General features: G+C 41.6%; 1 protein-coding gene across 1 annotated transcript in view; it reads right to left on the bottom strand.

Annotated features, from left to right (window-relative positions):
- NIPA1 (NIPA magnesium transporter 1) overlaps nucleotides 1-20,792 on the bottom strand; it is a 41,211-nt gene extending 20,419 nt beyond the window's left edge. Inside the window, exons 1-3 of the mRNA XM_004421905.3 lie at nucleotides 20,630-20,792; nucleotides 3,786-3,833; nucleotides 2,735-2,825 (exon numbers count right to left, since the gene is read on the bottom strand). Coding sequence (XP_004421962.1) covers nucleotides 2,735-2,825; nucleotides 3,786-3,833; nucleotides 20,630-20,792 — 302 coding nt within the window. The remainder of the gene's footprint in view (nucleotides 1-2,734; nucleotides 2,826-3,785; nucleotides 3,834-20,629) is intronic.
- Between the last annotated feature and the right edge of the window lie 1,793 nt (nucleotides 20,793-22,585).

The raw sequence follows: 22,585 nt of genomic DNA on the forward strand, positions 1-22,585 counted from the left end.
ATTAAAAAAAAAAAAAAGACCCTCTCTTTTAAACTGGAGACATGACAACTAAATACAGTTCCTAATACTAGACTGGATCTTGTACTTGAAGGAAAAATAATGGTATAAAGGATAATGCTATAGAATAATAGTATACTGGGTCAATTAACAAAGTTGGGATAAGGAAGGCAGATTAGATACTTGTATTATAACATTAACTTTATCAAAATTGATAATTGTACTATTGTTATGAAGAGAATATCTCTAGTCTTAGGTAAGACAAGTCTATGTGTTTAAGGGTAAAGGATCATGATATACGTAACTATTCTCAAATGGATCAAAAAAAATCCAGAAAACAAAAACCAAAACAAACCCCACATTGATATAGAACAGTGGTTCTCAACTGGGGGTGAGTTGCCCCCCCAGTGGACATTTGCTGATGCCTGGAGACATTTTGGGGGGCAGGAGTGCTACTAGCATCTGGTAGGTGGAGGTCAGGGATTCTGCTAAGCACCCTACACTGCACAGGTCAGTCCCCACAACAAAGAATTACCCAGCCCTAAATGTCAATAGTATTAAAGCTGAAAAACCCTGAGGTAGAGAAAGCAAATGATGGAGCGAGCGGGATAAAGTGTCAACAATTGGTGTGTCTGAGTGAGGGGAATATGGAAGTTATTGTGATTATTCTTAATCTTGTAACTTTTCTGTAATTTGGAAATTAATTCCAAATAAAAAGTTTTTTTAAACCTCTTTTAAAAGTACTATACAGGGGCCAGCCCAGTGGCATTGTGGTTAAATTCGTGCACTCCACTTCATGGGTTCAGATCCCAGGTGTGGACCTACATACCGCTCACCAGGCTAGGCTGTGGCAGCATCCCAAACACAAAATAGAGGAAGACTGGCACAGATTTTAGCTCAAGGACAATCTTCCTCAAGCAAAAAGAGGAAGATTGGCAACAGATGTTAGCTCAGGGCAAATCTTCCTCACCAAAAAAAAAAAAAAAAAAGTACTATGTTGTAATGATTACTTTATCAGACATTAAACCACTGCAGAGAAGTGGACCTATTTTGGGGGTCTCTATTCTATTTCCCTGATATATAGACACATTTTTCCAGTGCCACATCCTTTTCACCATTTCTCATCCCATTATCAAGAAAAGAACTTCTTTTCAAGTATATATACATATGTACAAAGATACATACGCACATTTTGATATCTTTGCTTTTCCCAAACTAATTCTATTTTTCTTCCTTTTAAAATATCTTTTATTGGGGTCTTGAGTTGAAAGCAGTCTTTTTATCCATAATACCATCTCACATGATTCTTTGGGTGAGTAACATCTCCTGAAGACTTGGAGCAGTGAAGATTTCTGGAGAGGAGACTTAATTATCAAAGTCCATGAGAACAGTTTTTTGGAAATTAACGAGGCAAGGCATTTTAATACGTGCACATTAAATGTGCAGTGTGCAAAGATCACAGGGTTGGATTGTTTGTTTGCCTGAATATTTTTCATGAAAACAAGTCGAGGAGTGAGGCTGGGCTCTGGAAAGCTGGAGTAGTGAGTCCCTGACATGAGTACCACTCATGCAATCCAAGCTTTTCAGGGCCGTCCAAGATGCAAAGTGACATCAAGCTATGTGTGGTATTAGGCTTGTGTTTTGATAAGAACAATGTACTACAAACACATTTTCAACGGTTCACATGTGAATCACATATTTGTGCTTTTTAGGCCTAAGAACCTTAAAGCCTAAGTGACTTTAAGGCACACGATTAAATCCATCCATCATAGACCCACTTCTCTGCAAGGATTTGGGGTCTATTTGGAATACAGCAGAATACCAATGTATCATTAAGTTAGAAACTTGGATTTTATTTCTATTCTATCCTATCTCTGTTTATTAACGATTTTTTCAAAGGTAAAACAATATAAATATGTTCAGAAGAGGATATGTGTTAAGCTGTTTAATAAATGTCTCATAAAATCATTTTTGTAGGTAAGCCAAGTGTAATAAAGAGGAAGACTCCATTTATGGTGGCTGGCAGCCTTTACTCCTCCCTTTTCTCCTTTGCCCCACATCTGGGCAACCTTTATTAAGAAAGCCTGCTCACACCCTCAGGCCCTGGCATTCTCAGTCCCTTGGTGCTGAAATTTCAAACCATACAAGCCCCAGCCTGAGTGTGGGAACCTCCACCCAGCTCACCTCCTAAGTGCAATAACAACCCAAAGCCCCACCGGACCAAACCAGAGCCCTTCTCCTTGGGTGATCCACTTGCTGCTGACTGTTTTGAGTCATTAATCCTATTTCACACCCTTTGGTGCCCATGTATCTTTCATCCCAACCTCTATAATTTCCTGGGGTGGAGTGAGGGACTGCCCAGCATCCAGCAGGGGATCACAGGCACGCAAATAAAACACCAACTGACTGTTTTGCTTAATAATTTCTCAGAACCACTTGCCGAGGTGCTGGGAAGTCTTCCAGGGCAAAGACCAGAAGAGTGATACCATCACATTCATTGATATCAATAAATAAGTTAGGATTTGAAATATGCTAAAGCAAAAGTCTAAGAGAAGGGTTAATAATTCATATAACTACATTTGAAGGGATAAAATTAAACCACATAGAGTGTAACACTGAAGACCTATCTTCAGTCACTATTTTACTTTTATTATTTTAACAGAAACATTTAAAATAAAAAGTTTTCTTATATCTAAACCACGCATTAAAAACCAAAACACAGAAGCCCAGCTCTCACCCAAACGGCACTCCAAGGGCACCCAGGGGAGTCACCAGGACCGTGGGGACTGCCGTGTAAGCCAGGAAGTTTCCAATCTGGCCAACAGCCACTGTCAAGAGAATCACAAGGATATCACTTGCAATTACAGAGCTCTCTTCAAGCAAGGGCACAGAGTTGAATTTTGCAAGGCTCTGCTCAGAAAGGGCTACTTCTTTTCCAGTACTTGTGAGGAAGGAAATGTGCTGCATCATTTGCATGTTTAAGGGTCCTGAGAGCAGAGGAAAGCAGGCCCCATAGTGTCACTGGCCCAGTTAGTCGGAGAGTAGTTTCCCTCTGTGGAAATTCCCAACCTAACTAGCAGTGACTGATGGTGGGTACAACACAGGGTATATTTCCACTCTCTCCTTAACACTTCCTGTTTTAAAATGAATCATGCAGAGCTTCTCGTGTCCCTTCAAGTGGCCTGGGACCTACTCCAGTGTAGGCCACTGGGCCCCAGTGACACGCTATTGGCACACCAAGTGGAAACACTACTGCCTGCAAAGGACTGCGCCTGGGGCTGCACCAAGATAGAGCTTAAAGATGAAAGGAATCAACGTCTGCTAGAGAATTTCTTGCCTAAAAGACAGTGTGTGACAAATAGACCTCATAATATTTCTGAAATATCTAACATAATTTTTCTTTATATATTTAAAGTTCTGAATTCTACTTTCATTATTTATTTTTATATTATAGCACATGACCTCTGATCTGGTACTTAAGGCTGAGTGAAGAAACTCTACCTTGTGAAACCAATTGTGCTGAGCAAAAACATGGAATTTCACCAAATGCCAATGGCCCGACTATAGATGAGTAAGCAAGAGCTTTTTAATTTCTTCGGGCCCAGGACAGTCTGACCTGGGCTAACTGCAGGCAAAGGAACCTCTCCCGCCTCCCTCCATAGCCTCCCACTCTCCTGGGCCTCATTCCAAAGAATGGGGCCAAGCTCATCCCACCCCCTGCAGCTCTGCCAGACAGATGACTGATCTTAAGAAATAAGACCCAGCTTTTCACCACACAGAGTACTTACTTGCAATTGTGCCTGCCCACCACACAACGTCTGTTAAATAGGAGGTTCCTACAAAAGAGCGAGATACAAATGTCAGGCAAGTACACAGCAAGAGGTTTACAAAGCTACACACCTAAAAGAGGAATTTTTACATAAAAACTAAAATTGAAAACAATAATCAATGTCATACTATTTATTCACCGTACAAAGAATCTTTAAATTAGTCGATAAATAGCAGCATGAGAAACCACTAAAAGTGGCAAAGATTTTTTTTGCAACCAACACAGGCTAACCCAAACAAACAAATGAAATCTTTATAAACTGGGTTTTTTTGGCTCAACATGACACCCAGAGACACAAATATTTTTTGGAATGAGGTTTTATATGTTGATTTCAAATGAGATTTGGTCTTCAAAGTCCAATTCTCTCATGCATTTACTGTAACCCATTTATGTGATAATTTTACTAGGATAGGGTTCAATGGCTTGCTGCTTAAACAGGTTACTCAATTTTCATAATTTAGAACATTTCTGATATGGCTCTTTTTGCAACCATTTGAAAACGATTTAAAGCAGACCCCCACACTGACTCAGCTTTGACACTGTACATACTGCTTTCCCTTATCTTCTCCTGAGTTACCCTCAGGCGCCCCCGTGCATGGGCAGGCAGAGACGAGAGCAGCTCCCCAGGCCCCCCATTAATTGGTGCCTACTCCTGCCTGTGTGACAGGCAACTTCAGGGACAGGGTCTCCCAACCTTTGAGACACACATTTGTCCTTCTTCAGATATGTCAAAATACTCCTCGTCTGAGAGGTTTTTTCACTTCAGATTAAAGTACCTAATTCTAATTGAAAGTTTTAATTCTCAGTAATTTGGTATAATGAACACAGGAAAGCAGCCTGCTTCATGGAGGAGCAGAGCTACAGGTATCACAATAAGTACTTAAAAAAACAAAATGGGGGCAATAAGTAACGACAGAACAGGAGGAATGGTTGAGTTGGAGTATTACCATTTGGCAACATCACAATAAAAACCGACTTAGGCAAGAATCATCAATGGATACTAAAACAAATGGAGGAACGTTTGCTGAGGAACAGAACTGTCACATGGTCGCCATGAATCACCTCCACCGGTTTTTCATTAATCATAAAGAGAACAAGTTACCTTCACAGTACTCTACAGACCCTGACAGACATCACCTTAACCAAGTGGTCAAAGTAACATCATCAGCAATGGGACAAACCAACATCATATGCCTCCTAGAAAATGCACTCAGAAGGACCCAACACCACATCTGTGGTCTTCCTGCCAAAGCACATCCCTTCAGTGTAATCATGAGGAAACCATGAAACAGTCTAGGAATTAGCGGGCCTGTACTCTTCAAAAACTGCAAGGACCCGAAAGACAAAGAAACGCTAAGGAACTGTTGCAAATGAAAGGAAACTAAGGAGACCTGGTGACTAAACACAACACAGGAGGCTAGATGGGAGAAAAGGTTACTATAGAGGACAGTATTGTAGCAATTGGCAAAATGTGCATACAGACTGTTGTAGATAAAAGACTAACACAACTCCTTCCCTTTCTGCGTGAGAATGACTTATGGTTCACTTTCTGGCTCTAGGAAGCGGATAGCCATGTGGCCAGGTGACATCACTTAGGTAAAAATAACCTCTGATGGGCAAATGGCATCTGACTGGAGGCCTGTGAACACCTGGTGGAGATCCCATCACTTGGGATCCCCTGAGTGTCATACTTCTGGGAATAGGCACATCTCCTGTGGAGCCTGGGAGCTCCGCCTCTGTGACTTGATGCTGAGGGGGCACAAGGCCTGTAAGGCAGGGCAGGTGTGGCACACTTGCTGCAGCTCTGCCTCCGGTCCTGAGCCATGCTCTGCCCCTGCTGCCAGCCTCTAGCAGGAGAGGGCCTGACACTGGCTATGGCTCCTGTCCTGTGTCCTTCTGGGTATGTCTGATGCTAATGAGGCCCATGGTATCCTATGAGTCAGAAAGCATAGCTGAGCCCGAGAGTGCCCCCCAGTGAGCACTGCCGAACAGTCATCAGCTATTAGTACAAAATCCATGTTGAATTTCCTGAATGCACTAATCACACCATGTCTATTTAAGAGAATGTGCCTACACCCCAAAAAATGCATACTGGATATTTAATAATGAAAAGTCATGAAGTACACTTTCAGAATGCTGGTGTGAGGAGCCCCATGGACCCAGTGAAACAACCTAACTGGTGAATAAAGGATTTAAAAGAAAATTTTACATCTCTGCAAAGTGTCCTAAGAGCATACAGCAAATGAAACATCTATTCAAGAAAATCTAAATCTCAGTAAGAACAGTGAGCTTTAGCACATAAACTAAAACCCACTCCCTCTCTCCCTCCCTCCCTCAGTTTAGCTTAACAGAAGCTCCACTCCAGGCTGGTGTGACCAAGAAGATGGGTTTCCCTCTCCCCTTAGCTCCCAATCACCAGGAAGAGCACCTCTAGCATTTCTCACTCCTCTCATCCCCTTAGAAGATGCGAAATATCTGGTTAGCACATCCAAGAGTTTGAGGGCACCCTTCCTCCCCCAGCCCCTACCTAGAAGGTGGAGGCTTTACCCCAGGCATGGCAAGCCCTGATCATCCTGTCCCAAGCTTGAAGGTAAGAGCAAAATCTCACACCTGGCGAGGCAAACAGAGAGGCTACCAGCCCCTCCTAGTAACTGCTTTCAACAAACACATGTGCCTGAATTTAACTAGATAAGACTGTGAAGCAATTTATGCACCAAAGCCTTGTCAAAAACAATAGAGCAACAAGCCGGCAATTAGTAGAGCTTAACAGCTGAATGTGATACTCAATAACGCAGGCAACAGAGAAATCAGAAAAGAGACAAAGATAGCCCAGCTAAAAGCACTATCATCCCAGGAAAAGGTGCACATACACAAGGCTGCCCCTCTGAGGTGTGACATCACAGGCTTCACACTGCAGGGAAAAAGACTTTACCAAAATACTCCAGCCCAGTCACTAAACAAACAAAGAAGTGAACAAAAACACATGGGGGGGAGGGGAGTCAGTATCTAGAGTATATTACCTAAACTGTCCAGATATCAACAAAAAATCATGAGACAACAACAAAAAAACACAAACAACTGAATTCAAAAATGGGCAAAAGACTTGAACAGACATTTCTCCAAAGATACACAAATGGCCAATAAGCACATGAGAGATGTTCAACATCACTAATCATTAGGGAAGTGCAAATCAAAACCATGATGAGATAGCACTTCACATCCATTTGAATGGCTACTACTAAAAAAAAAACAGAAAACAACAAGTGTTGGTGAGGATGTGGAGAAATTGGAACCATTGTGTATTGCTCGTTAGAATGCAAAAAAGGTGCAGCTGCCATGGAAAACATAATGGAAGTTCCTCAAAAAGTTAAATATAGAATCACCATATGATCCAGCAATTCCATTTCTGGGTATATACCAAAAAAATTAAAAGCAGGGACTTGAACATATATTTGTACACCCATGTTCATAGCAGCATTATTCCTAATAGCCAAAAGGCAGAAACAACCCAAGTGTCTATGAATGGATAAACAAATAAACATGTGTTACTTTTTGTTACACACGAAAGAAACAGCACTCAACAGTACAAGATGGACTACTAGTCAGCCTTAAAAAAGAAATGAAATTCTGATACAAGCTACAACACACATGAACCTTGGAGACAATATACTAAGTGAAATAAGCCAGTCAAAAAGGACCAATATTTTATGAATGCACTAATATGAGGTGCCTAGAGTAGTCACATTCACAGAGACAGAATGTAGAACAGTAGTTACCAGAGGCTGGGGGGTGAGAATGGGGAGTTACTGTTACACGTACAGTGATTCAGAATGGGATTATGAAAAAGTTCTGGAGATGGATAGTGATGATGTTTACACAACAATGTGAATGTACTTAACACTTCTGAACTATACAATTAAAAATGGTTAAAACGGTAAATTTTATGTCATGTATATTTTACCACAAGAAAAAAAAAATTGCTGAAGGTACAGAGGCCTGAAAATGTTAAGCCCCGTAACGCCCCTATCATCTTGAGGTATGAACTGACTGATACATGAACCTGTAGCATTCTGAGTGGTAAACCAGAAGGCCCATGGCAGGAGTGCCTGGAGCCTTCACGTGTCTGCAGCCCACCCTACACTGATGCTATTGCCATCTACTAGTCCTTGCGCCCTGGACCTTTGGAATCTCCTGTGGTATTCAACTTCAGGAGGAGCAGATGCTGGCTGAGGCCCTCGCATGTGATCAGGCCACCCTCCAGGTAGTGCTGCTTGATGTGAAAACCATCTTTCAAAATATCATCTTTTTGGTGTTCAAATGTACCAAGAAGATGGGTATCAGGACCACTCTGCAGAGATTTCTGTGTCTTTGTGTTCATGATGGTTTGTCCTCATCTTTTCCCTCCTAGCTCTCTTAGGGGTTAAGTGGTACCAAAAGAAACAGGGAAAGTTCTTCTGCTTATTCTGCACATTGGGAATGAGGAATATCTTATGTTCATAAATAACCTATTGTTTATCGATGTTATGACTACAGATCAAATGTTCTTCAGATCAAATGTTCTTCTTCCTTTTTATTACACATGAAACAGAACCAAACAATATAAGATGGACTATAATTAAGTGCTTGAGTGGTGTTGGTTTCTATTGTATTAGGTGTTAAAAGTTCAGGGAAAAGGAGTATGGGGGACATCATGGTCAATAAAAAAAAATTATAAGACATGCAAAGAAATACGAAAGTGTGATCTATAGTACATACACCATACAAATAGAGAAAATGCAGGCAAGAAAAACTGCCTGTGAGAGGGCCTACATGTCATATTTAACACAACTGTCAAACCAGCCATTAAAAATATATTCAAATAACTAAAGGAAACCATGCTTAAAGAAGTAAACGAAGGTATGATGACAACTTATCATCAAAGAGAAAATATCAATAAAGAGATAGAAATGATTTTTTTAAAAGCCAAATGAAAATTCTGGAGTTGAAAAGTACAACAACTGGAATGAAAAAAAATCAATAGCAGATCTGAATTTCCTGGCCAAATAGAGAATCAGTGAACTTGAAAACAGACTGATACAGATTATACATTCTGAAGAAGACAGAAGGAAAAAACATATGAAAAATCAACAGAGCCTCAAAGAAATGTGAGACACCATTAAGCACATCAACATAGTCATAATATTACTACCAGAAGGAGGGAAAAGAGAGAAGCAGCAGAAAACATATTCAAGACAAAAAAAGATGAAACTTACCAAATGTGATGAAAATCTACACACCAAGAAGCCTAACAAACTCAAATAGGACAAACACAAAGAGATCTACACCCAAGTCACATGATGAAAATGCTCAAAGGCAAAGAGAAAATTTTAAAAGAAGAAAGAGAAAAATGACAGATAACATGCAAGAGAATCCTAATAAGATTAATAACTGACTTCTCAGCAAAACAGTGGAGGCGAGAAGGCAATGGGATAACATATTCAATGCTGAAAGGAAAAAAACTGTCAACCAAGAATCTTATCCAGAAAACTGTTTTTCAAATATGAAGACAAAATAAAAACATTCCCAGATAAATAAATATGCAGAGAATTCCTTGAGAACAGAACTGCCTTACAATAAATATTAAATGAAGTTCTTTAGAAGAAATTATAACAAATATCACAAATACAAAAAATTATGAGAACACTACGAAAAGCTATATGCCAACAAATTGGATAACCTACAAGAAATGGATAAATTCTTAGAATCACACAACCTCCCAAAACGGAATCAAGAAGAAATAGAGAATCTGAATAGATCAATTACTAGTAAAAAGATACAAACAATAATTAAAAACCTCCCAAGAAACAAAAGTCCAGGACCAGACAGCTTCTCCAGTGAATTCTACCAAACATGCAAAGAATATATAATACCTATCCTTCTCAAACTCTTCCAAAAAATTGAAAATAAGGGGATGCTTCCCAACTCATTTTACAAGGCCAATATTACTCTGATACCAAAACCAGACAAGGACAACACAAAAAAAGGAAATTCTCTGATTTTCACCAATATCACTGATAAACATAGATGCAAAAATTCTCAACAGAGTATCGCAAATCAAATACATCAATACATCGAAAGGATCATACACCATGATCAGGTGGGATTTATTCCAGGGATGCAGGAATAGTTCAACATCTGCAAATCAATCAATGTGATACACCACATTAACAAAATAAAGAATAAAAATCACGCGATAATCTCAATAGATGCAGAGAAAGCATTTCATAAGATATAGCATCCATTTATGATAAAAACTCTCAATAAAATGGAGATAGAAGGAAAGGATCTTAACATAATAAAGGCCATATACAACAAACCCAGAGCCAACATCATACTCAATGGTGAAAAACTGAAAGCTATCCCTCTGAGAAGAGGAATAAGACAAGGATGCCCACTCTCACCACTCTTATACAACATGGTATTGGCAGTCCTAGCTAAAGCAATTAGGCAAGAAAAAGAAATAAAAGGGATCCAAATTGGAAAGGAAGAAGTAAAAACTGTCACTACTTGCAGATGACATGGTTCTATATATAGAAAGCCCTAAAGAATCCACTAAAATATTATTAGAAATAATTAACGAATACAGTAAAGTTGCAGGGTATGAAATCAACATACAGAAATCAGTTGCATTTATATACACTAACAACAAACTAGAAGAAAGAGAAATCAAGAAAACAATCTCATTTACAATTGCAACAAAAAGAATAAAATACCCAGGAATAAATTTAACCAAGGAGGTAAAAGACCTGTACACTGAAAACTATAAGACATTGTTGAAAGAAACTGAAGACATAAAGAAATGGAAGGGTATTCTGTGCTCATGGATTGGAAGAATTAACATAGTTGAAATGTTCAGATTATCCATATTAATATAGTTAAATATCCATCTAAAGCAATCTACAGATTCAATGCACTCTCTATCAAAATCCCAACAACATTTTTCACAGAAATAGAACAAAGAATCCTAAAGTTTATACGGAACAACAAAAGACCCCAAATAGCTAAAGCAATCCTGAGAAAAAAGAACAAAGCTGGAGGCATAACACTCCCTGGTTTCAAAGTGTACTACAAAGCTATAGTAATCAAAACAGCATAGTACTGGCAGAAAAACAGACACACAGATCAATGGAACAGAAAAGAGAGCCCAGAAATAAACCTATACATACATGGACAATTAACTTATAACAAAGGAGCCAAGACTATTCAATGGGGAAAGAAAAGTCTCTTCAATAAATGGTGTTGCGATAACTGGGCAGCCACGTGCAAAAGAATGAAACTAGACCACTATATTACACCATACACAAAAGTTAACTCAAAATGGATTAGAAACTTGAATGTAAGACCTGAAACCATAAAACTTCTAGGAAAAAACATAGGCAGTACACTCTTTGACATCGGTCTTAGCAGTATCTTTTTGGATATGTCTCCTCAGGCAAAGGAAACAAAAGAAAAAATAAACAAATGAGACTACATCAAACTAAAAAGCTTCTGCACAGCAAAGAAAATCATTAACAACAGGAAAACACAAGCTACCAATTGGGAGAAGATATTTGCAAATCATTTTTTCGATATTTAAAATATATAAAGAACTCAACAACAAAAACACAAACAACCTGATTAAAAAATGGTAAGAGAATCTGAATAGACATTTTTCAAAAGAAGATATACAGACGGCCAACAGGCCCATGAAAAGATGTTCAACATCACTAATTATTAGGGAAATGCAAATCAAAACTACAATGAGACATCACCTCACATCCATCAGAATGACATTATCAAAAAGACAGGAAATAACAAGTGTTGGAGAGGATGTGGAGAAAAGGGAACCCTCGTATACTACTGGTGGGAATGTAAATTGATGGAAAACAGTATGGAGATTCCTCAAAAAGTTAAAAATAGAACTACCATATGATCCAGCTATTCCACTTCTGGGTATTTATTCAAAGAACATGAAAATAAATCAAAAAGATATTTGCACCCCTATGTTCATTGCAGCATCATTCACAATAGCCAAGACTTGGAAACAACCTAAGTGCCCATCAATGGATGAATGGATAAAGAAGATGTGGTATATATACACAATGAAATACTACTCAACCATTAAAAAAAGATGAAATCTTGCTATTTGTGACAGCATGGACGGACCTTGAGGGTATTATGCTAAGTGAAACAAGTCAGATGGAGTAAGAAAAATACCTTATTATTTCACTCATATGTGGAAGATAAACAAACACAGAAACAGAGAACATGGTGGTGGTTAACAAAGGGGAAGGGGGAGGGGGAGGGCAAAAGGGGTAAAGGGGCATATGTGTATGGTGATGGACGGCAACTAGACTTTTGGTAGAGAACACAATATAGTCTATACAGAAGCAGAAATATAATGGTGTACACCTGAAATTTATATAATGTTATAAATCAATGTTACCTTAATAAAAAAATGATTTTATGAACTTTGAAGTTGAGGAATCACTCACAATTTTTCCTGTTGGGGTCTATGCTGGGGGCAGGGAAAAGTCAACTTCTTTTATTGTGATGAATATAGTTTGGTCATGAGTGCTTATGAAGTCATGGGATCACTGCTATAGCAGCAGCTGGAATCTGGGTGACCCTCTAGAAGTGAGAGCTGGTCCAAGGATGCCAGTGGCCAGCACAATGAGACCCATGGACCCTCCTCGTTCACTGCTACAGTTTTCCCAACACCGCTGACCACCATATAGCATGTGCTTTTGGTGGTTTGAAATGGACTGTGTTACTAGAATGGGGAGGAACCTAGGATACCAGGTATGCAAAGATGGGGAAATGACAAGCTTTTGGTCTCCCTTTTGTCAGGGTACAGATCAGTTCCAAGTGTCTCAGGCCCTCCCCTTTATACTCCCCAGGAGGAGCCTGTATTTGCTGAAATCCAAAAGATGTTTAGGTCACCCTCACCTTTTAAGCCAATATTAGGCAATTTTTTCCTGCTTTCATGGACAATAAATAAGTCAGATTTTCTGTCTGGGTACCTGCCCCACACCCCTGGCTAGCTATAGATCAAAGTGAAGCTCCTCCAGGTGGTCCCTGAGGGCCTCAGTCCAGTAGCATCCCCTGTGTTCTGCCTTGAAGGAAGTCCATGGCTCTGCTTGCCCACCCACCTGTGTCCAGCCTTCTTGCTGAGCTGGCTGCCCCAGGGCCCTTCCTCCTTCTGTAGCCAGGAGCTCCTGGGCACCTGCATTCCACATTAGCCCTCAGGTCTTGTCATAAATAGATAGTTTTCTCTTATGTCCTAAAAACACTTGGTTTCCTTATAGCTTCACCTTCAAGCATCATTGTCACCTGACATAAAGTCACCTGACACCCTCAGGAGGCACCTGTTTAAGCCTATGCCCTCACTCCTCCTCTTCTCAGCTGATGCCCAGGACTCTCCAAGTCCTTTGGCCTCAGCAAGAACAGGGAGCCACAGAATTGTAGAACGTTGAGGATCCTCCATTTGTCTGCCTCCACTTCTGCCTCCTCCCCTCCACTATTGACGTGGACTGTCCAGACAGCAATAGCCAAGTTCTAGAGGTTTTTTTTCTCACACTGGAAACCCTGGATGCTAACCGAAAGCTGAATGGTTGTTTATAACAGCTGAACTATAAGACAAAGAAGTGTTGTGCAAATACAAAAGAGACTTGTCAGGATGATAAAATCAATTGGCAGTGATGTTGTCCAACAACAGACTTGTGACTTTTAAAACCTTAACTAAAACTAAGCTTTTAGTTAAAATGTGTATCAGAAATGTCCTTAAAATATGACTTTCTAGCACAAAAATACAGACAGTCATCTAGTTTATTTACCTTCTAACTATACCACAGAAAAATTGCTTCCACTCATGTGTGCTCCTCACAGCAACAATAGAAGTTGTTGCTAACAGCAAAGAGTGGATCACTATGTCCTTTACTAATTAATTAATGCCTTGACTTCAAAAAATGTGTAACACAAAGTTTTTACAGAGTTTTTAAAAAAGGACTAAGAATCAAGAAATTTTCCTTCCTGACACCAAGACAGCTAGATGAGGGTATTAATTAGAATCAATTTGAGCACTGGAATTCACCAGTGTATGAAGGGATTAGTACTTAAGTTCTTTTGTATGTTGCTTATTAGATATGTAGAAGTTATTTTGCTAAAGAAATAGTTCGGCAATCTTGAAAAAGAAGAACAAAGTTGTAGGACTTACAGTATCTGATTTTAAGATTTACTATAAAACTATATAATCAAGACAGTGTGGTACTGGCATAAGGACAGACATATGCAATGAAGCAGAACAGCATTCAGAAACAGACCCACAGATGTGCAGTCAGATCAGGGACCAAGGCAGCACTGCAGTCCAATGGGGAAGTCTCTTCTACATGGGCTGGACCAACTGGGTATCGGTAGGAAAATACAGAACGTTGATTTACGCCTCAGCCATACACAAATTTAACTCAAGACAGTTTACAGACCTAAAGGTAAAAGCCAAAGCTTTAAAACTCCAAGAGGAAAACACAGGAGGATGCCACTGTGACCTGAGGAGAGACAAATCAAAAAGCACCAACCACAAAGAAAAAAAAGATAAGTTATACTAAATCAAAATTAAAACTTTCTGCTGTTCAAAAGGCACCATTAAGAAAATGAAAAGGCAAACCACAGAGAAAAGATGTGCAGTCACTATATTTGACAAAGGACTTGTATCCAGAGTGTGTGTGTGTGTGTGTGTGTGTGTGTAAACTAACAATCAATAATAAAAAGACACAACCCGATAAAATACAGGCAAGAGTCCTGGAACGACATCTCACAAAAGAGCTTATACAAATGGCCAATAAAATCATCAAAAGATGCTCAATATCATTAAGTATTATGGAAATGCAGATTACAAATCACAGTGAGATACCACTGTACACTCACCAGAATGGCTAAAATTAAACAGACGACACTACCAAATGTTGAAGAGAATGTGGAGCACCTGAAATTCTCATATATTGCTAATAGGAATGTAAAATGATACAGTTATAGTGGGAAAATGTTTAGCAGTTTCTTAAATTTAATTATATAACTACTCCATGATCCAGCGCTATTGCTCCAAGGTATTTACCCAAAAGAAATGAAAACAGTAAGTCTTAAAAAGAATTACATAAGAATTGTCATTGCAGCTTTATTCAAAAGGCAAAAATTTGCAAACAACCAAAATATTCATCAGCAGGAGAATGGATAAGCAAATTGTGGTATGTCCAAACAATGGAACACTACTCAGCAATATAAGGAATGATGAATCTTCAAACCATGCTCTGCCAAAAAAAAGAGAAGACATAAGAAAATACATACTGTATGATTCCATTTAGATGCAGTTCAAGAACAGGCAAAACTAATTCACTCTATGCGGATGGGTATCAGAAGAGCAGGTGCTCTGGTGTGGGGAGGAGAGAACAAAATAGGACATGAGGAACTTCTAGGGTGATGGCAAAAACCAATTTCTTTATTGGGACGTTGGTTACACCGGTATATTTATTTGTCACACCTCGTCAAACTGTACCCTTATGATCTGTGTAGCTTACTCTACATAATTATACTCCAGTATTTCTTAAAAAAGAAAAAGTTTATAAATAAACTTCTAGGTTAGCCCATACAATGCTGACCACAATGCAGTAACAGCTGTGATAAAGTTTCCGACAGCTTCTATGGGAAATGACATTCTGTGTTTCAAAGGGAAAATAAGAGTCCCGTATATATAAACACCCTACTATATATATATACACTCCTTCCTCACCCTACTCCCTCCAGGGAAGCTCAGTGCAATAGTTGTATTCTATTTCCTTACTCTGTCCACACGTCAAATATTTACTAGAAGCATCAATGTACACAGTCCTTAGTGGATACAAAGACTTATGAAGACTCCCAAGGCATAGTGTCTGCCCTTAAAGAGCATCCTCTTCCTCTTCACCTTAACCACAGAGTTTTCTCCCCTTTCTCCACCATGGAGATGAAGGCTGCCCCCATGCATCCTGAGGGCAGAAGAGCCAAGATGGCGATTCCTGCTTCCATGACAGGTAGATGTCAGCTATTTATACCTGCACTAGTGTGCTCTGTTGCTGTGAAAAGAAAAATCTACGATAATGAGCTCTCAGTCATGACTACTAGAAAGGAACTGTAGCAGAGAGAACCCAAAATGATGGAAAAAAAAATATTTGGAATACATGTTAATATTTCCCCTACACTTAAATATGGGCATGCCTCTCTCAAGCATTGCTGGTGGGAATGGAAATAGGTATGATATTCCTGGAAATCAATTTGGCCATATATACATATATGTATATACATATAGAGTTTATAAAAACATCATCACTTTTTTTTTTTAATCTTTTTTTTTGGTGAAGAAGATTAGCCCTGAGCTAACATCTGTTGCCAATCCTCCTCTTTTTGCTGAGGAAGATTGGCCCTGGGCTAAATCTGTGCCCATCTTTCTCTACTTTATATGTGGGATACCTGCCACAGCATGGCTTGATAAGCAGTGTGTAGGTCTGCGCCCGGGTTCCGAACCCACAAACCCTAGGCCGCCAAAGCGGAGTGTGCAAACCCAACCACTACGCCACCAGGCCAGCCCAGCTCCAAACATCATCACTTTTAAAATTCTATCTTGAGGGAGCTATCCAAAGGAAATAATCCATATTCAAAGATTTATATGCAAGGATATTCAATATGACATATTAACAAAGAAAAACAAAGAAACTGGAAACACCCATATTCTACAAAAGGAGAAGTGGTAACATTCCTGCAGCCACTGTTTCTTCAAATGTCTAACAACATGAAGATGAGCTCATGACAGACGGAGCGCAGCTGCAGGATATAAACTGGCACACACAGCATGGACTCTGTGTGTTCCATCTAGTTTTTAAAGTACATGATGAAGAGGTGTGCCACCCAATAGCAATGTATGGGTCAAAACTGGATCCTGATTCTAAAAGATAAACGGGGGAAAAACTTATGACATGATAGAAATTTGCACACTGATATGTCAGAATATTAAAGAATTGTTAATTTTTAGGTGTAATAAAGGTATTACGGTTATGTTTAAAAATAAATACTCACTGAAATATATAGATAAGATGGTATTCTGCCTGGAATTTGTTTCAAAAATTCCACTGGGGTGAGAGCAGGGGGCTGGCCGTGGGGTACACATGAAATGAGACTGGCCAGACACTCATGGTAAAATATACATAACAGAAAATTTACCATTTTAACCATTTTTAAGTGTACAGTTCTATGGCATTAAGTACATTCACATTGTTGTGCAACCATCACCACCAGAACTTTTTCATCTTCCCCAAATGAAACTCTGTCTCCATTAAACACTAACTCGCCACACACCCCCCTTCCTGCAGCCCCTGCACCCACCATTCTACTTTCTGTCTCTGTGAATCTGACTATTCTAGGTAGCTCATCTGAGTGGAATTTTTGACTGGCTTATTTCACTTAGTATCAGATCCTCAAGGTTCAACCATATTGGAGCATGTGTCAGAATTTCCTTCCTTTTAAGGCTAAATAATATTCCTTCGAATGTATATACCACAATTTGTTTATCCATTCATCCATCAATGGGTATTTGGGTTGTTTCCACCTTTTGTATATTGTGAATGACTCTGCTGTGAGTGTGGGTGTGCAAGCATCTGTTCGAGTCCCTGCTTTCCCTTCTTTTGGGTATATATCCAGAAGTGGAATTGCTGGATCATATGGTAGTTCTATGTTTAATTTTTTGAGGAACTGTCATACTATTTTCAGAGCAGCTGCTCCATTTTACATTCCCACCAACAGTGCACAAGAGATTCAATTTCTCCACATCCTCACCAATACTTGTTATTTTCTGTGGGTTTTTTTTTTTAACAATAGCAGTCCTAATGGGTGTGAAGTGTATCTCCAAGTTTTGATGAAAGGGATTTTAAAAAGATTGGCTGGTTCATCCTGGTCTAGGGCATTCTACATAGAGTTACTTACCTATGCAATACTCCAAAGCCTCCAGCAAATTTAAGCACATGACTTTCCTGAGACTGTCTCCACAAAGTCTGTCCCAGGGCAGGACACCATCCCCACATACAAACAGATTCTCTGGCCATCCTCGCACACATGCATACGAATTCTAATGTTACAACTGGCTTTCCACAAACACCTTCACATCCAATGATTACCTTGTTTCTCTCATCTAAGCCCTGCGTCAACTGGGCTCTAACACTGGACATACTATAAACGACCTGTGGCCCCAGGTGCTCCCCCTGCCTTTTCCCATCCTCAGAGTCCTTCAAAGGCACCCCAGGAGTCAGGCAGTCCACCCTGAGCCCACGTTGTGGACAGCGCTCCTGGCCTACCTGGGAAGGTCCTTTCAAGAGTGAGTGAAAGCTGGTAACACAGGAAGCCGCACCCCAAATCCCCCAACAGAAGGGCTGCGACCAGAACTTGGCTCTCCTGAAGCTGAGACTTGAGAGAAACGCTGCCGTGAGGCAATTCATTTAAAGTTGAAACTTGCAATGAGACTGAGCTTTTTATAGTGTAAGAAACCTATCAGGTCTCCCTTAACGCAAGAACTTGACTTTCCAGTTCTCAGCTATCTCCTCTTTCCTCCTGTCTCCTCCATTTCAGTTATTTTACAATGGTCAACTCTGATGCTTGTCTGCAAAGGTGGAAAAAGGTTTTAGGGGGAATAGATTCTAAAACTATGTATCCTCCATACCTACAACAGTGTGTGGCACATAATAAGAGCTTCATGAATATCTGCTGAACGAATCAAAACTAAATTTATTAAAGCAAGACTATAAGTCTATCTTCCACCACCATGAGCAACCCAGCCAGCTAGAATCAGTGGCACTGGGTGGTAACTGGAGAAGTATGAAGTTAGCAAACATCACATTTTCATTTTTATCAATTTAAAGGCATAGTATGTAGGTATAAATAACAGCATCAATCATGTTTTTTTTTAGATTAATGTGTTTTTTATTTTCTTACTAATTCTCTTGAACATATAAGCTGAGCTGAAATAACACATTTAGTTTTACTCAATAATTGTTTCTTTTTTATTAACTAAAGTCTATATTCAGGTTTCCTTAGATTTTCCCTAGTGTCTTATCGTCATGTGTCCTTAGGCTCCTCCTGGCTGTGACAGTCTCTCAGGCTTTATGACCTTGACAGGAAGAGTGGTCAGGTATTTTGCATGCTGTTCCTCAATTCAGGTTTGTGTGATGTTTTTTTCACGGTTAGACTGGGGTCATGGTTTTTTGCAGGATGACCACAGAGGTGAAACGCCCTTCTCAGCCATCCTATCAAGGGCACATGTATTACTTATTTTTGAGTCACAGCAAATACTTTATCCACCCCTGAAGTCAGTGGAACTGACAGGTGCTCCCTGAAGAATGCGCCAGCTGCCAGACGTCTTTGTTACCTTAAAGACACATCTGTATCCTAGGGAAATCAGACTTGGTTTTATTTAGATTTTATGTACAGACTGCAATGTTTTCACTTCAAGGTTGAATTCTTTAAACAAATATCCATGATGGCATATTTCCACTCCAGATTGTAGGTCTCTTTATCTCAATCCTGAAGGCACTCCCGGCTCATGATCCAGGGCACTCAGAGGAAGTTTCCCCTGTGTTCTGGAATCTAAACTATTAAATGAGTCTACTTATTCTCAAACCCATGACCTGGCAATCTCATCCTTCCCAGAGAGCTCTTAAAACTATTCTTGTGAGAATACACTAACAACTACACAATTTTCTCAGTCTTCCAGGACGCAATCTTTGTTTTCAGTTTCAAAGCATGCCACATCCAGTGTTCAGTAAAGTACCCCAGGCCCCTCTGAGCATAGAGGGACAATGGCAAAGAAGAACTCTTACATCTTTCACTTTCCACATTACCAAGGAGTGGTGCTCGGTGGTGTATCTACCTGGGGAACGGTCAGTTTCCCATTTTTTTTAACCTGCGTTGCGTTTTTCTCGCAGTGAAGATGACTTATAGTTCAATGGTTTAAGTCTAAAGTAGAGATGGCTCAACCAAGGACCCGCGGAACAGAAGCCACAGGACAGCAGAGACCAAAGTCTCCCTCCACGCTGAGAGTGCGGCGCCCCCGCGGCCGCCTGTCCCGCCCGGCCTGCCCAGCGCACAGTTCTTCCTTCTGCCCTGGCATGGCCACTGCAGGGGGCGCGAAACCAGCAGGTCTTGTTCTCCCCAATGCACCCAGGCCGTCGCCCCTCTGGGCAGGCACTGGGCTCTGACCATGTTGGGGATACTGTAAACAGGAAGGTTTCCCTAGCAGCGGGTGGATGCGGGTGACAGGGACGCCCGGGCTCCAACCAAAGGACAGGTCGGTGGGCTGCGCGGCTGCAGAGGGGGCGGGAGGGTCTGGGAAGGAGGAAAGGAGTCAGCTGCAGAAACCCTATAAAACCGAACGAGGCCTCTCTGAACGCTGGGAAGGGAGAAAAACCGGGGCGGCCACAACTACCACCGCTCAGGGCGCACCGGGGGATTCCCGGGCCACCTCTGGAGCCGCCTGAGGACGAGGCACGGCCGCGGCAGAGACGCTACTGGGGCGCAGGGCCGCGTCCGTGACTGCGCTTGGGGGACCAGGGGCCTCGCGCCCGCGCAGCCCGTCCCCCCGATGAGCCCCCACCCTGTCTCCAGGCCTGGCCCGGAGCGACGACCCTGTCATCCCCCAACTCGCGGCCACTCCCCTCCCCACCACCCGGCGGCTGCTCCCTCCTCCCCCCACCTGAGCACAGCCCCCCGCCCTACCTCGCCGCTTGGCGCGCACGATGCCCTTCTTCTGCAGCACAAACGTGGACCCGTTCACCAAGCTCGACACGACGGCCACGCCCAGGCCGAGCGACACAGCGGCGGGGCTCGGGCTGCGCGCCCCCTCCCCGGCCGCCGCCGCTGCCGCCGCTGCAGTCCCCATTCTGCCCGCGCCCGCCCGCCGTGCCTGCGCCTGCGCGCCGCGCCCGCCGGGTCGAGGGGCGGGGACGGGGATCCGCGTGGCTGGGACGGGATGGGGGGTGGGGACCCGAGGTCCAAGAGGCAGGTCGGGGTGGGGCGGCGGGACCTGGGATCCGCGGGGCCGGTGGGAGTCGGGGGTGTGGGGAGGGGTCCGCGGGGCCAGAACGGGGTGGGGGCAGGGACCCGGGATTCCGCAGGGCCGGCGGCCGTTGGGAGGGCGGGGACCCGAGATCCGCGGGGTCAGGTGTGGGGAGGCTTCCAGGGATCCGCGGGGCCGGGTCTGGGGTGGGGATGTGGGGAGGAGAGAACAGGGGCTCTTCCGCGAGAATGCGGTGCGGGGACGCGGGGCTCGGCAAGTGGGGGTGGAGCCCGGGCTCAGAGGAGCCGGGACGCGGAGGTGGCCCCGGGGCCCCGAGAGTGAAAGTGGACAGGAGAGAGCGGTGAGAGGAAAGCGGTGAGGCGGGGGGCCTGTGGATGAGGAGGTAGGCTTCCTAGATTTAGCGAATGAAAATACAGGACGCCCAGTTAAGTTTGCATCTCAGATAAACAACAAATAATTTCTTAGTGTCTGTCCCATGCAATATTTGGGACCTGAAGAGCGCCGGCAGGACGCAGCCCTCGCTGGGACCACGGTCCCCTCCAAAGCCTCTGGTCCGAGGCCAGCAGGGAGCCGCACGTGGGCCTGACACCAGCGCGAGTCAGCTGTCGAAACTCAGAGGGACCACGGAATGGGGTGAAGTCAGCCACCTCCACACTGGAGCTGTGAGCTTGTGATCATACCGTCTAATTTCCTAACTTATTTTTAGTAAAATATATCAAAATTACAGAAAGCATGGAAAACAGGAAATCGTTATTTAAAAATTACTCAATCCCACAACCTTAGCCTAATTATTTTAGGTGCTTTCCCACCTAAAGTATAAATACTTTTACATTTTTCCAATTACAATATACAAAATATCCTTTTTATTTAATATATCATAATCAGTTTCAATGTTGCTACATAATTATGATTGTTTTAATGACGGTCTAATTTCCCATGAAGTTAATTATAATTTGTCTAACTGTTGAGCTGTTTTTGGTTGGTAGGTTGCTACTGGTTTTTTCCTATCATAAATGATGCCATAATGAACATCTTCATAAATTTTGAAAATACTGGATTAAACAGTATAAACCTATACCTATATGTAGCATTATTAGTTTGTGAAGCAATATAAAATACTATTTCTGTGTGAAAACTTTTATGCTGAATGAATCTAGTTCATTGCTTATTCTTTTTTGTTGTGGTAACATATATGTAACACAAAACTTGCCATTTTAACATGTACAATTCAGTGGCATTAATTGTCTTGACAATGTTGTGCAAGCTTCACCACTACCTATTTCTAAAACTTTTCCATCACCCCAGACAGAAACTCTGTACCATTATGCAGGCATCCCCCATTTCACCTTCTCCCTAGTCCTTGGTAACCTCTAATCTACTTTCTGTCTCTATGAATTTGCCCATTCTAGATATCATATAAGTGGAATTATACAATATTTGTCCTTCTGTGACTGGTTAGTTCACTTAGCATAATGGTTTCAAGGTTCATCCATGTTGTACCATGTGTCAGAACTTCATTCCTTTTTATGGCTGAGTGACATTCCTTTGTATAGATATACATTTGTTCATTCTTTCCTCTGCTGATGGACACTTGCACTGTTTACATCTTTTGGCTATTGTGGATGATGTTGCAATGACCATTGGCATAAGTTTGA

This window comes from Ceratotherium simum, chromosome 3, assembly GCF_057802395.1.
Source record: "Ceratotherium simum simum isolate JZ-2026a chromosome 3, ASM5780239v1, whole genome shotgun sequence".
In the NCBI taxonomy this organism is placed as follows: domain Eukaryota; kingdom Metazoa; phylum Chordata; class Mammalia; order Perissodactyla; family Rhinocerotidae; genus Ceratotherium; species Ceratotherium simum.